The sequence below is a fragment of the Papaver somniferum genome, chromosome 4, assembly GCF_003573695.1.
Source record: "Papaver somniferum cultivar HN1 chromosome 4, ASM357369v1, whole genome shotgun sequence".
Taxonomy (NCBI): domain Eukaryota; kingdom Viridiplantae; phylum Streptophyta; class Magnoliopsida; order Ranunculales; family Papaveraceae; genus Papaver; species Papaver somniferum.
The window spans coordinates 136,915,689-136,932,298 of record NC_039361.1 but is presented as its reverse complement, the minus strand read 5'-3'; the positions used below and the strand labels follow the sequence as shown (position 1 = coordinate 136,932,298).

The following is a 16,610-nucleotide window of genomic DNA, read 5'->3' as shown; positions in this document are numbered from 1 at the left end:
TTGCCTTTATTTTTTTTTTTCAAGATATCGACATTTGAATTTCTTTTGTGATTGATATAAGAGACTCCTAAAAAATTCTAACAAGTGAGAAAAATCTTCATTACTTCGTTAACTATTTCCTGGTACGGATCTGTATTATCATTGTGCATAAGTTATGATGCGCATGCAGTCTCCATCCAGTAAGAAGAATTGAAGATTTGAAGCTTTTGCGCACTTTACATCCCCTATAATATTTAGAGCTTTAGATATTTCAGGACTAGAGGCCGAAAAGAACCCAAAACCAGCTTGGATAGCTAAAGATGTATCATTACACGAAATTCGCCTATAACCGCCTAAGGATTTAGAAATCCAAGAAAATCAAAATTCCGCTTTAATTGGTTACCATCAGGAGATATCCAGGGAAAAGTTGATAGTAATTCTTTAGTTAGTATAGTTGTGTTACCGCATGTGTTATTTATGTTTAAAGAGTGAGAGAGCCAAAAAAAATAATCATATGCCTTTGTATTGCAATCAGGGCGTTGTCGATGAGCCGGATCCTAATGAGTCGGGTCCGTTCGGGATCCTAAAATTGGACGCATCAGAAACATTGATACCCAACGAATAGACACATTAGAAACTGATAAATTTTCGGATACTAGCGGGTCGGTATTACCCTCTGGGTACCCGTGGGTATAGGGTTCCTGAATATTTGTCATTTGTTAGTTAATTTTACCAAAGATCTAAAAGTTTTTCCTAGGTTTGGTTGGATTTTCTTCTTCTTTTATTTAATGCGTTAGATTTAATCTTCGATTTGGATACTTATATAGATATAACCATAATTTTGTATATATAATTGTCAAATTCAAGCCAACACAAAAAATAAAACATAAATTTAGCAAGAAAATATAATTGATTTTCAAAGACCCAGCAGATAACCGTAACCGACGGGTATCTGGACCCTTATCGGGTCCGGTTCCAAGTTCACTAAATTAGGAATTGGACCTGGGATTGTTAGAACCCGAATCCATCTTTTCATATCGAGTCTGATCCCAGGTTCATCAGGACTACGGAGACAAGACACATTGGCAACCCTTATTATAGTGGTGGCTCGTAATCTAGAGTTACAATGGTTCTCGAAAACCACAACCCTTATTATAGTGGTAGCTTGTAAACTAGAGTTACAATAGTTCTCCAAAACTATAGGAATATCTTTTTTCCCAAATTATCCATCACTTTTTCACAATCACTTTTATATCAGATCTATAAACCAGTTTCTAAAGTAATCCATTAAAGGAGCATCGGAGTTGAAGTTGATATTCAACCCAGCAGTGACAACCAAAGAAAAAATACTTGACAGTTTCGCTATAATTCTTGTAGAAGATATAATTATTATGTATATCATTGATGTATTGGCCTAGTTTGTGTTTAAGATGAAAAACATTATGTAAGCACTTTCATAAGAAAACCTTAGTTTTTTGTGACACATTTAGGTTCCAATACTTGGATAAGATAAATCATGTATGAAAATCCAATATCGAATGGATCTGGTTTTCGATCCAATACAAAAAATTTGAGCTCGAAATTGGGTTCTCCGTTAATGAATACTGAAGATCCTCCATCTCTGTTTATATCTGATGATATTATTTGAAGAGAGTTTAAATGAATAGAAATTTAGTTTGATTGGCAGACTTGATTTTGTTAGATTGAAAATGGAAGTTCCAGCTACTTCATTAAAAAAACAATAGGCTATCAATGGTTCCTTGCAATTTATACCTTTGGGTAAAGGATTTTCTATCAATTTAGATAATGAAGCGGATAGAAGTCTTATATGGAAAGGTCTCTGGATGGTTGAATCTCAAACTCTGAAACTCATAGCATGGGAACCTAATTTCAATCCTGAGACACAGAAAACTTCCTCAGCTTTTGTATGGATTTTCTTTCCAGGATTGAGCATAGAATACTGGAAGGAGGGTATTCTTCTCCAATTGGGTAGAGCAATAAAGGTAGATGAAGTCACTTTAAAAAAAGAAATTGGCTATTATGCCAGTGTTTTAGTAGAAGTTGATTTTGCTAAGTTTATTCCAGCAAAAGTGATTGTTGAATACAAGTATGGGAAATTTGAACAAGCTATTCAAATATCAAAGAAGCCAAAATTTTGTAATCATTGCTCAATTGTGGGTCACTTAACAACTGAATGCAGGGCTAAAAGAACTGAAACTACTACTACAGAAAAAGTTCAGGAAGTTTTAGTGGAAAAGCCAAAGAAACAATGGAGGCAAAAAGTTAAACCTCCCAGAGGTTTTGATATTTGTTTCACTCCAACTGAGAAAGAAACTGATCATATAATTGAACATATTGAAGTGCACCTATTGAGTGAAAATGAAATGGTTGATGCAATAATTCCTCACATCCAAAAAACAGGTGAAGCTAGATTCCATATTTTACAAGATAAGTCTGAGGAATTCAGGGGAACTCTTAACTCACACGATGACTTCCCATTACTTTCTGTGGACAAGATTATTACTATGGTTTCCAGTGCTCCACCAATAAATAATGTGGTCAATATTCTGCCTCCAATTGGGATTCCAGTGACACAAACTGAGTCAATTCCTCTTTATCCTACTAGTGATACTTCAACCGCTTCTACTTCAAATGAGGGTGAAGATATTATTCAAGAAAAACATACTGCTACAACTAAACTTCATGTCACTAAGGATACATCAACTGCTTCAAGTTCAAAAGAATGAGAAGATTTTATTTAAGTAAAGCCAAAAGCAGGTAAAAAGCCAAATGTTACAACAACAAATCAGGCTGCAAATTTGAATGCAAATGTGAGTAAAAATGGACAAGGTAAGAGAAGTACAATCTCTTCTCATCATTCTTTTCCAAATGAAAGTCCTATACTGGAACATAAGAGGCCTGAGGAGAGCAAAGGCCAGAGATAAGTTAAGAAATATAGTAAAAAAAAATTGTCCTTCTTTAGTTATTTTAGCTGAACCAAAAATCTGGGCTACTTCTGAGTTTATTAAAAAGTTAAGATTACCAGGTATGCATTTTCAACTCATTGATAATTATTATGAAGAAAACAAAGGTAATATTTGGATTCTGTGGAGTGCTTCAATAATATCAAACACCAGACAAGAGATAACAGTGGAAGTGGGAGATGCTCTTATTACTAGAGTTCATGCTGCTACTCTTAGTGTTAATAGAAGAGAGTTATGGAAAGATTTAGTGGACATAAATAATCTGAATAAGCCATGGCTTGTGATTGGTGACTTCAATACAGTGATGAATGTATTGGAAAAGAAAGGAGGATTAGCTCCTTTAAAAATATCAATGATGGAGCTTAAAAATTGTCTGAATATTTGTGGTCTCATTCAAGCACCAAGTACTGGATTAGATTTTCCATGGTGTAACAATAGAGCAGGAAGGAAAAGAAATGTATGCAATTTAGATAGAGCAGTTTTCAATGACAAATGGCTGGAGTTAATCCCTAGTTGGGGATATAAAGTTGGAGCAAGAGGAATATCAGATCATGGAGTTCTATATGTGCAAATGCTGAAATTCCAGAACAAAAAAAATGTTCCCTTCAGAGCATTAAAAGTATGGATGAGTCATCCGGATTTTTATCATCAAGTACAAGAAATTTGGAAGATCCATATTCCAGGTAATCCTATCTTTGTTTTCATGAAAAAATTAAAGATACTGAAACAAGAAATAAAAAAGTGGAATTGGACTTCCTTTGGAGATATAACAAAGAAGATAAAAGAAGCAGAAGATAAAGTTTTGCAGGCTGCTTTAATTTCTGATAAAAACCTAATGAATTTACATCTTTTAAATAACTTAGTAACTGCAAGAGGAGAGCTGGAAGTTCTCTCAGATAAACAAAAAGAGATTTTGCAACAAAAGTCTAGAGTGAAATGGCTAAAAGAAGGAGCTTCTAATTCAAGATTCTTTCATGTAAATCTAAAAATTAGACAAGCTCAAAATGCAATAGTGGAATTGGAGAATGCAGATGAGAACATAATATATGATCAAAAACATATTGATGAATCTCTAATATCTCATTTTGAAGACAAGTTCAAATATCAAGAAGTGCAATTCACTCCTGGGATCTTTCAATATATTCCTAGAGTACTTAGTGATGAAGACAAACAAGTTTTGGATGATGTTCCAACATATGAAGAGATTAAAAAAGCAGTTTATGATCTTGATCCTGATAGTGCACCAGGAACTGATGGTTTTGCTGGGTGGTTTTTCAGATTTGCTTGGGAAAGATTTAATTTCTGCAATCAAGTACTGCTGGAGAGGTGGATTTATTCCTCAGGATTTGAATGCAAACTTTCTTCTTCTTCTACCAAAAGTTAAAAATGCTAAAAGATCTAATCAATTCAGACCTATAGGTTTGATCAACTTCAGCTTCAAAGTGATCACAAAAATCATAACAACAAGAATTGGTAGTGTGATTCAGAAAGTTATATCCCCACAGTAAGGATCATTTATAAAAGGCAGGAACATCCAAGAAGAGATAGTCTTAGATTCTGAATTGATAAATGAAATTGATGTGAAAAGGAGAGGTGGAAATCTGGGACTCAAATTGGACATAACTCAAGCATGTGACTCCTTAAGTTAGGACTTTCTTTTTCAGGTCATTAGAAATTTTGGCTTCTCGGAAAAGGGTATTAAATAGATACATACATTGCTGCAATCTGCTAGAATATCAGTTCTCCTCAATGGTGGTCCTATTGGATATTTCAAAGTGGGCAGAGGACTGAGACAAGGAGATCCCATGTCTCCACTTCTTTTTGTTATTGCTGAAGACCTCTTGAGTAGAACATTATCAAGAATGATTCAAGACAGACAATCCAGCCAATGGTGTCAAGAAATGGAGTTTAACCTTCTCGCATTCTATTTACAGATGATATCTTCCTATTTGCAATGGAGATAAGAGAAACATTAGAAAGCTACTTAATATTCTCAGGGATTATCAAATGTGGGTCAAAGATTTAATTTTGAGAAAAATTAAATGTTTCATTGTAGGGACTAGTGAACTAAGAAAAGTTCAACTGGTAAATGACTACAACATGCCTCTATCAACATTTTCAGATAAGTACTTAGGTGTTATGTTAACTCCTGGATGCATCAAATCATCTCATATATGGGGTATATGGAGCAAATTCAAGAAAATCTTGCTGGATGGAAAGGAAAACTTCTCTCTTTTCAAGAAAGGTTAATTCTAGTAAAACATGTGCTCTGCAGCATACCAATATATACAACATGTCAGTATACAAGTGGCCCAAGAAAGTTATTCAAGATGTTGAAAGAATGATAAGAATTTTTTTATGGACTGGTGATCCTTCAACAAAAAAATGCATAACTCTGAAATGGGGACTATGTGTGTGCTCCAATATAAGAAGGTGGTTTGAAGCTGAGAAGATTAGAAATAATAAATAAAGCATTACTTATGAAGCTCCTCTGGAAAATACAAAATGGCTTAGATGAATGGGCAAAATACTTCCAAGAGAAATTTATGACAAAGAATGGTGATTGGATCAAATATCATAAAAAATCCTTTATCTTACCAGGTCTAATATGGGTGACAGAAGATATTCAAGACCATTCAAGATGGCTTGTAAGAGATGGTTCTCAATTTTCAGTTTGGAAAGATGCATGGGTGAAAGAAAGAGCACTAAAGGATATATTTCCCAGAAATGAATACATGCTCAATTTCCCTGAGATGAAAGTATCTGATATGCTTTTAGAAGGAGAATGAGTAATACCAACTAAAATGTTGGACATGCTACATCAAAATGATCTGCCTGTGATAAGTACAAATGAATATAAGAGAATCTGGTGTGGCACAATCACTGGAGATTTCACAGTTGCATCAGCTGTGGAATGTATAAGAAGAAAATTCCCAAAATTGTCCTGGACAAAAAAGGTATGGTCTTCATCTGTTCATCCTAGTATTTCAAGTAATATATGGAAACTCTTTAGAGGAATTACTCCTACAGATGACAAAATGAAATCTAGAAAGTTTAAGCTAGCTTCAAGATACATATTTTGCAAAAAATTTGAAGAAAACCTCAACCATATTCTATGGCACTGTGACTTTAGTGAAATCATCTGGAAATGGCTGGGTGGAATATTCTGTTTTTTACATCCAAGATCATATGATGAGATGCTGACAATGGCAAAGCACAAAAGTCCTGCAATTAAAGAACTATGTAAGATAACATCTTTTATAACAATGAAAGAGATTTGATTTCAAAGAAATAGATGTTTGTATGATGAAGATAAAGTTAATGTAAAAGTCATTCAAGATAGAATTGTGAAGCAAACTTCAGAGTGAAGGCTCACATGTGGAACACAGCTTATGATCTACAAATTCTAAAATCCTTTGGGTTGAAGTGCAGAAAAATTAGATCCACTTAAATACAAGAAATCTTTTTCAAACTTCCTTAAATAGGTCAAATATTACTATGTTGTGATGGTGCTTCTCAAGGAAATCTAGGTGCAGCTGGATATGGGTTTATTGCCAGAAACAGTGATGGAGAATGCATAGTAGCAGTTGAAGGAAGTTTGGGGATAGCTACAAATTATTATGCTGAAGTCTTAGCTATCATATGTGCTGGTGAATGGGCCATTCACAAAGGTTATACTCACCTGATATTTCAATCAGATTCACAGGAAGTGATTGAAGCTTTCAAATCTCATAAAATTCCTTGGTTTGCCATTAACAGATGGAACAAGATTTGTAGAAGTGCAGATGATCTGAGTCTCTGTCATAGTTATAGAGAAATCAATTTCTCAGCTGACACTCTTGCTAAGAGAGGATCAAGATTGGATCAAGGACAACAAATCATATACAACTCCATACCACCTTTCCTAGTGCAAATAGAGAATGATAATCAAGCTTACTATAGATTCATTTGAATGTACTAGCTTCTTTTTCTTTTTTATCTACTATTTTAGCTTTTCTTGATTTCTATCTTTTGTAACTTTGGAATTTTTGGCTATTAATAAAAATTATTATTAAGCAAGAAAATAATAATTTAGGTTCCAAAATGTTTTCCAGAGATTTGCACAATGATTATTGATAGTAGATGGATTATACGATTTTCATACATGGATTTCACTGTAAAGATACCATTATGAGCTAAAGTCTAGATCAACGTATGCTTGAATATATGACACTCCTGAGGATAGTATAGTGTAATTCTTAGAATTTGTGCAGCAATATAGGTGCGGGAAGTTATTCCTAACTTTCTATAAGTTCCACTTCTTAGTATCATAGTGAATGAGATCAAACACAAGTGTTAACGATTTTTATATCATGAAAAGTGATGAGTAAGGTGCCTTATATGGGATTCTTTGTTGAATGCTAATAAATATTTAGATTTATAGTTCTTATGGATCATTCGTCTAAGTTTCCTGAAATATTTAGGTACCCAGTCGGATCATTTTTTTTACAATCCAAAACACTTTTGGCTGATTTGGATGCTTCGCCAAATATGGTTAATAATAGCCTAGATTTTAAAGCTAAAAATGGTAAGTCTCATAGGTTTTATAAACGTAAGAACGACAAACTCAAACTCCAATTAAGTTACTTCCAGGAAATTATACGTCTGATAAGGAGGACGAAAGCGAACTTTTGGATGGTATTGAGGTTTCAGGTATTGAAGTTACAGGCGTTATGGATGCTATTTTTTCCAAAAACAAAAAGAAAGAAAGAATGAGAGGAAGTGTTAAACGAAAATAGTTTCTTTCTTTTCTTTGCTTTATGTTTTATCATTTATATTTTTTGTTAGTATCCTTTTGGGGTTATTTTTGGCGTTATGTCTTTTAACCCCTTTGGTTTATGGGGGTGGGGGGCCTTAGGGCCTCCATTTGTAATTACTTGTAGTTACGTTTTTGCTTTAATAAACTATTGGACTTAGCAAAAAATAAAAAAAAACAGTCGGATCATTTGTTTTTATGATTAAGGTTCGTTTTATAATTTATGACATTCAATATAATATGCTTAAATATATTACAAAATGCATTGCTTATATACCATTGATGCAATATTATTTAGAAGGCATACGTTGCTACATGTGTATATAAAATGACGAGGGTACAAGTACACCACAATCTTCCTTTCAATATTTACTTATTCAAAACACCCTTGTGCAATCTAATATAGACAAGAACCGTCAAAAAGATGACAATCATAGGATGTACACTTGGCATATAGTAGAAGTTCGAAACCGCGACTAAACTATGGGATCAAGCCAAGTGTTTGATTAACATACTAGTGGGTTTACTTTATTATAACTAAATTAATAATTATGATGCGGAGAGTAAAATAAAAACATACACAAGATTTTGTTAACGGGGAAACTGTCAATGCAGAAGAACCCCGAGATCTAGTCCAATTATGAATATTCGAAGAATGAAGCCATCATACAAACACTACAACCAACTTCGTATAGTTGATACCAAGTAAACTAAATCCAACTTACTCGGTTCCTTCAGTATCCCTGCGCCTACTACCAATCTGGTCTATGCACGTGAATCCTAGACCGAGTCCATTATCTTAAGTCGCTTCACCTGCTGTGAAGTCTTCTAGCACTCAACACCTTTGGATTGTACTCCAAAAAAATAAAGGACAAATATGTTCCAGTTTCCGTTCTAATCAGTCTCAGAAATTAAATCAGAGATGTTATTGAGTTACAAAGAATCTTTCGTTTAATTAATATAAACTCTTTTGTATCGGTTAGATCAACTAAAATCAGGATTACCAAAATATCAAATCTTAGTTTACAATTTATCAAATTCGGTTTTTAAAGGGAAACACCAAGTGATATATTGTCGATCTATACAACAAGCTATAAAAGGTCTATCAAGATAAATGAGCTTGTCTGATCCCATTCAATCAAGTATGTACGAAGTATCATAAAGATCATAATACCAACAAGAAAATATTCTAGTGTTCGAATCTTCTGTCTTCAAAGCACCTCAACAAACAACTAGATTCCACATCGATCACGCGTACAAAACAAAGTGTGTTAATAATGGATGATGACAAGTTCCATCTTCATATCCAGATGCAATTAAGCAAATCTGAAATTGTTGACACTTAAACTTATTCGAGTGACCTTGTATCGGAAGAGAAGAATCACAAAATAAAATGAAAAGAAAGGGTACCAAGTACACCACTAACTTTTTCGTTCGGCAACCTGTATGTACATAACCTAATTAATACAATTGCAAGTAAACCGACTTAATGATCCATGAAAATATGTGTATATAGTTTATATCTCTATCTCTTCTCAATCAGAAAGTTAAGACTCAAGATTTCGTGAATATGATTGTTAAGAAGAGTACTTAGACGATTTCAAAAATCAATATCCAGGATCAATCTAGTCGTATCAAAATAGAATTTTTGTTATAGGAAAAGCTAAAACGTTTACGGGAAAACCTGACTTCTGATCAATCGAGTTTGATTATGGATCACTAGGGCAGAAATAAAAAGCTCAAGAAAGAACTCAAATCAATAATCTTCCATCTTGATTGAAACAATTTGTCGCCCCCTATAAATATTTTAGCTTTCTGATTACAAAAATCCTTTTCGCGCACACAATTTTAAAGAGATTTTTTACTGTTAAGTTATGTGAATCAATGATTTGCTTCAAACGGGATTCAAGTGGGAATTGAGGGGCAAGAAAAGTCTCAGTATGAAATGTACTGACAAAAAAAAAATACAAATAATCTCACTATAAAACTCATGGAATTACAGTTAAGATAGGGCCGCAATCCAAAATGAGATGCAAAGAATGCGATGTGTATCATTATTTCGACGTTTTGATGATGATATGATCATAACAATAATCTATATTTAACCATGTGATTAGATAATAAAAATTAATTAATGTGTTATAACTTGAAAACCATGTTCTCGTTAATTTATTTTCATATGATCAGAAGCTTATTCATTCCGGAAATCCGAGGGTTTAATCGTAACCGGGTCCAAATGGCCAATGGTAGAAAGTTGTCCTTTGTTTCAATATGTTCGAAAAAGATCGGATTAGAAGAGAAGAAGTAAACAATCAATTCACGAGGAGAAATATATACAAGATTCCTTCATGAGATAAAAATATATGCAAGATGAAGATGCACTGAACACATGCAGTGGTGTTCAAGATGGAAGATTACTAAGTTTTTTTATTTCTGCCCAAGTCATCCTCAGTCAATTTTGTTGGACCGGGAAGTCAAATTTCCCCGTAAACACTTTAGATTTCCCTATAACAAAAATCCAAAATAATCAAATCGAAATTCTGCCAAGTAAAACTCATGAATGGAGCAAATTAAAACACATGAATTGCCAAGTAAAACCATGAATTTGTGTGCTTGCATGGAATTCACAAAATAATTAATTTTTGTGTATTGACGCAATATTAGGTGAAATATGCAAATTTTGTGTGTTGACACAAATTGAATAAAATAAGCAGATTTTGTGTGTTGACATAAAATTGTTGAATTTACAATTCTTGTGTCTAGCATGCTTATTACCCGGTCTCGTTGACATAGCTGTGATGCTTTGATCAGGCACTTCAGTAAATTCATGTTATTCAGTTAAAAATGAACATGGATGTTAGGTTAGTATTAGGATTTCAGCTGAGGAACATAGCACCAAACAGATACTCCTTCGGCTCTATACTAGTGAGCAATCATCTAAGAGCTTGAGATTTCATTATAAAAGTATAGAATATCTGGGAGTATTGCAGCATGTATTAGAGCACTGCTCGGTCGAACTCGCAACCGTGCTATCTCAAGCTTGTTTGTCAAGTTTAGGTGATCACAACTATAAGTCTTGCTTTCTAGTCTACTTATAGTTATGTCTCGGATTAGGATAGAATGTGTAGTTGAGCTTTAGACTTCACAACGTTCATCGATTAAAGACGAAGATCTACTGAGGAGATCTTGAAGGAACTTCATCAACAAAAGGTATGTGGAGACTAAAACTTCTTTATCACCCAGAAGTCTATTCTATTCTATCTCCTATTCAGACTAAGTCGTATATCTATATAGACTTTACATTATACACATTTGATATTTCGAGCTGAGTTTAACTCGCCTATATCTTTCTCTAAATATGTGTTGGAAATCTTTTTGCTTTAACTATGTTCATCATTATTCTTGACGAGTTTAGTTGGAAATGATTTATTTGTTGGCAACTAAACAATGAGTCAAAAGGTGATCATATGGAAATTACCTTGAAACAACTTACATAATTTGTGTGAGACGGTCATTTGATGTAGACTCGGAATGTTTCGAATTGATCATTCAATCACTTGAAAATTACTTATAAGCTAATAGTTTGTGTGAGACAGCTATTGTCGTCTTCTAAAGATGTTTCAGTGATTGAAATGGGAGATTAGAACTAATAACCATTGTCTGGATATAGCACGGTATGCATACCAGTATGCAAACTGTTGTAGTGTGATTCAGGTCCGGGAATCAAGTATGCATACCAGTATGCGAATGGTTTTTACTATCAAAGTCCGAGAACCAAGTTTGCATATCCGTTCACAAACGGTTTCACCTGAGTTGCGGTCCGGTACGACAATATGCATACCCGTTTGCGAACTGTCGGACAAGACCAATATCCGGAACTTAAGTTTGCATACCCGTTTGCAAACTAAGTTGGTTTATTTTCTAAAAGCGGTTAAGTATGATTTTATACTCATGAACAAATACATAATACACATATATATATATATATATATATATATATATATATATATATTAAGGAATGCAATCTTTGCAAACTGTGGCTTAATGTTCATGAATTGATTCTCATGAATCAAATCTGATTTTGTTTCAATTGTGTCTTGTGTACTTATATGAGAATATAAACAATTGAACAACTCTATGAGTAACACAATTAGATTCATTTGATTATCATTTGATATAGAAGTGTTAGATGAATGAGGTTAATAGAAAAGTGTTCATATGGCTAACTTCTGTTAACTATTGTTGATCCAACTCAATATACACGTTTAGGTACGGTTACCGATATCTAAATGAAGGTATATTTCATCTGTGTGTAACAAGCTAAGACCATCTAATGGTTGAGAGATATTTCTTTCGTTTTAAGAAAAATTAGCTTGAATATTCAATCAGGTTTTCATCTAACCGTGAATATTGATTGCTTTGTTTCAAAGCTATCAAACCCTGATTTGAAGCCTATATAAGGGAGAAATCTAGCAACTGGAAAACCTAATCCCCATACCTCATGTGTGATACTAGTTGCGTACTAGAGTCGATTCTCCTTCAACCTAAGTTTTTCCTAAAACCATTATAGGTTAACGACTTAAAGACTTCATTGGGATTCTGAAACCAGACCTAACTAATTTTTCTGTAGTTGCGTGTTATGATCTTACTTATTATATCGTATTAAGTACGATCTTCTGATCGAGATTTATCTCCGATAGGTAAGATATAAAAAGTAATCACAAAGCTCTTCATCTCATTCTTTGTGATTCCACAATAACCTTTTCTACTACCATAAGACCGGATTATCAATTGGTTCTTGTTCACCTTGATTTATCAGAAGACGGAAAAAAAACTTCATAGATATTTCTATGGGAGAAAAATTTATCTATCAGAATAAACTTATCTTTGTAAAACAGATTGGTTTATCAAGTCTTCGACTTTGGGTCGTAGAAACTCTTAGTTTTGGGTGAGATCAGCTAAGGGAATCAAGTGTGTAGATTCCTGTTGCGATTCAGAGGCGTAAGGAACGCGACTGTACCTTAATCGGTGTGATACTTAGTTAGGGATCAACTACATTCCAGTCCAAAGTTAACTTGTAGTAGGCTGGTGTCGGTAGCGGCTTAATACATTGTGGTGTTCAAATCTGGACTAGGTTCCGGGGTTTTTCTGCATTTGAGGTTTCCTCGTTAATAAAATTTCTGGTGTCTATATTATTTCTTTTCCGCATTATATTTGTTTATATAATTGAAATATCACAGGTTGTGCGTAGTTCAATCAGTTGGTAAATCCGACCTTTGGTTGTTGCTTTAAATTGATTAACACTTGAACATTGGTTTTTGATACCGTTCAAGTTATTTCTCATATCAATCAGGCTCACAGATTTCTATTTTTTCGATTCCAGATTGTATTGAGAAATTGAGATATAACTCTTGGATATTTTTCTTTGATTAAGCCTGATTGTCTTGTTGATACTCTTGGAATTATATTGGAGTTAGTCCATACAGAATGTCGAACGAAATATCGGGTGTAGTTGTTGGACCCCCGCCTTTTCAATTGGTATCAAAGCGGGCAAATACGATAAACCTAATAAGTTTGTGTTTGTTGATCCTAAGCACTGTTCCTATGGGAAATATCTTTGGGAAACTTGTTCTGTGCATCTGTAACGCACACCAGAAATCCTCAAAGATTGTTCAGAGTTTATCTATCTCAAGACCTCTGGTCTCTCAAGATAATATCACATCATCTAAAACATTAGAAATCTTATATGATGGAAACAATCTAAAGGAAAAAAAAAAGATTCCTTTAAAAAGGTTCGTTGTAGGAAGTGTGTGTACAAAATCTCAAGGATATGGAACCTCTCTAGACTGCTTATCAATATTTTTATTGAATACTATTGTGATGGATCAATTAACAAAGATCTATTTATGGATTTTACAAACATTTTTAAAACGCTGGAACGACTAATTTCGATTAAGGAAAAGGTTTGTACTGGAAAAATTTCTGACTATGTCTTTCGTGACAAATAGTCGGGTCTTGTTAACTACTTTGGAAAAACCGCTAAAAAAGTTCCGACCATTCATGTTACAAGTTTCGGAACAAGTTCCAGAAGTCGGAAAATCCTTTCCTTAATCACAAGAAAAATGAGTCAAAAATTTTAACTACTCCTGGGTATCATCATTACTATGATTATACTTCTGGTACAATTCACAAATATCGACCGGAGAAGGTGCATGAAGGTTCTCCTGCCCATATTGCCTCTTGGTAACAAGATTGACTCTACCCCATTTGTATATAACTTGAAATGGGGCAAGTAACGGTCTGATTTGTTTTGTGTCTTTGTACTATGAGTTAGTTTTTGAAATTTATTTTTCCTTGAAGGAATTTTCGTCTTACATATTCTTTTTTGTCTGCCTGAGGTTAATTAACGCGATGTAGTTTTATACTACTTTAGTTTTTGCATTATTTAATTTCTCCTCAGTGTGCGAACCTCATGGTTTGGGATTTAGAAATAAAATCATGTTTCCCTTTATGGGTTACCGAACCGGTGTGGGTCCATACCCACTACCGGGTTTTTAAGGGTTTCAGTATGCGTACCCTTCTTCTTCTTCATCCCTTTGTCTGCGTTCGTGAACAAGGGTGTTTCTAGGGTTCACGAGTTTACTCCATTAACTCTCTTTTTGGAGGCCAAAGATACAAAGGCTTGTCATCATCTTCAAGGAGCATATCAAGTAAGATTTTCTCCTTATTATTACTCTCAATTTTTAGGGTTCATGGGGAAAATAAATAATGATGATAAGAATTCTAAGAAGATTTCAAAAAATCATAACTCCTCATCTCTTATGAGTATGAACATACCAAGTGACCAAGATTCTATTAGAATTATATTTATCAATGATTCTAGTAGTAGGACCTTTGAAAAGGTTTCTTCTAGTGGTTTCATTATAGAAAAGAAATTGGCAAAAGGAAAGTGGTCATAAGAAGATTTGGTATGTTTTGATAAATATAATCTTGGTAACATTCCTAGTTGTTTGCTAGAGTCGTCCTTTATTGAGCTAGGTTTCCTCGAGAAGCATAATTAGATCTACGACTGAAAGACTTCACTTAGGGATTCGTGAAGCCAGGTATGACTATCTTTACGTAGATAGTTCGTGTATCATGATCTTGTTCATTCTGTTATCGAGGTTTTAGTAATCTCTTTAAGGAACGAGATGGATAGAAATCGCAAAGTTCTCTTCATATCATACTTTGTGATTCCTCAAGATATCTGAAAAACTATTCTTAAGTGATTAGTTTTAAGGTTGTTCTTGGTTGGTGGTTAAAAATCTATGCTTCTCAGCTAACTAAGTATAAGTGTTCCGGATTTGTAAGATTTGTTAGCTATGTCTATTGCAAACAGATTTCCAAGCCATTGGCCTATTGGATCTAAAGGGAAATCAAACATGCATATCTGTTAGGCAAATTGACACCAAAAGTATTCTCTTAGGCTGAAACAACACTTAGGATGTAAGGAAGTAAGCTAAGTGAATCAATTGCGTAGAGTCTTGCGAGGTTCAAAATATGTAAGGAACACGACTGCAGTTGAATTTATTAGAAGGTAAATTCGGTCTCAACTACATTCGAGTCTGAATTCTGATAGTGGGATAGTGTCTGTAGCGTCTTGATACAATTCGGTATTCAAATCTGGATGAGGTCCCGAGGTTTTTCTGCAGGTGCAATTTTTCTCGTTAACAAAACTTATGGCGTCTTGTGTGTTTTTCGTTTTCGCATTATATTGTTATATCTTTATAATAGGAATAACACAGGTTGTACTTAATTAATTCTAGTAGATAAGTCCATATTAAATCTGGTCGATTACGAGATTCGTTCTTGTAGAATTTGTATCTTGAAAGATAGATAACAAGTTTCATATTTGGAAAAATTCTGATTCAATTATTTGGAGATATTAATTTTTAAGATCGTCTTAGTACTCTTCTTAACAATCAGGTTCATGCACTCTTGTGTCTAGACTTTCTGATTAAGAAGAGCTAGAAATATAAACTCTACATACATATTGTCAAGGATCATTAAGTTGGTCTACTTGCAATTGCATTAGGTTTTTTACATACATATTTCCGAACAAAAAATTTGGTAGCATACTTGGTACTCTATCCTTTTCAAAACTCAATACAGACGTTGTATGAAGCTTTTACAACCTTTACTGTGAACAGTTGTTGATGGTGGTTTTTAGTTTAGGGCTAAAACTGTAAAACTCCAAAAAAATAATTGGTAATGTGCATTTACTAATTGGATATTTTCTAGTGAGATTTCGGAAATATTGGACAAAGCATTTCCAGGAATTATGAAAACCGATTTGGGAATTTATTACATATCTTGAGAATATTCGGTTTTGGAAATTCCTTGGTGTCCAAACATCCTTGGTCTATAAATACTCAAGTTTGCATTTCGATCAAACTATCCTAAGATCCAGGAAAACTTCATCTTTTCGTTGTTTCTGGTAGAGCCGTCTATCCGGAGAGGAAAGTACCCTAATTAGGCGAAATCTCTTACGACCGCTCGTTTAAAGACTTCTGTGGGATCAAGAAGCGATCTACGAGTACCGTTGGTGGGAAACTAGATAATTGTAGTTTATTTTAGTCTTCAATTGATTTGATTGACTAACGGTTATTGAACTTTGATTGCACCTAGTTTGTTTATTCTTGAGAATCTTCTCTTCTGATATAAGATTCACTCAAACTAGATCGAAGTGTCGACGGGATCTTTGTAACTGTTTGTAGATCTAAAGACATCTTGTGATAATCCATTCTTAAGAGACTCCGTTCTTTACGTGATTGATCACACGAGATTCAAGTGGTGTTGTGCAGGTGTTTATT

The 16,610-nt window shown here is 34.0% G+C and overlaps 3 protein-coding genes across 3 annotated transcripts; all 3 read left to right on the top strand.

The window, feature by feature from the left end:
• The first annotated feature begins 1,823 nt into the window (after positions 1-1,823).
• On the top strand, positions 1,824-2,726 carry LOC113273179. The gene has a single exon (XM_026522940.1). The coding sequence runs from the start codon at positions 1,824-1,826 to the stop codon at positions 2,724-2,726; it is 903 nt and encodes a 300-aa protein (XP_026378725.1).
• Positions 2,727-2,820: 94 nt separating this feature from the next.
• LOC113273178 lies at positions 2,821-4,347 on the top strand. Its single transcript, XM_026522939.1, has one exon. It carries the CDS (start codon positions 2,821-2,823, stop codon positions 4,345-4,347), a length of 1,527 nt encoding a protein of 508 aa, XP_026378724.1.
• Positions 4,348-6,169: 1,822 nt separating this feature from the next.
• On the top strand, positions 6,170-6,915 carry LOC113273177. The gene is made up of 2 exons (XM_026522937.1): positions 6,170-6,206; positions 6,449-6,915. The coding sequence occupies exons 1-2, from the start codon at positions 6,170-6,172 to the stop codon at positions 6,913-6,915; spliced, it is 504 nt and encodes a 167-aa protein (XP_026378722.1).
• Positions 6,916-16,610: the final 9,695 nt, after the last annotated feature.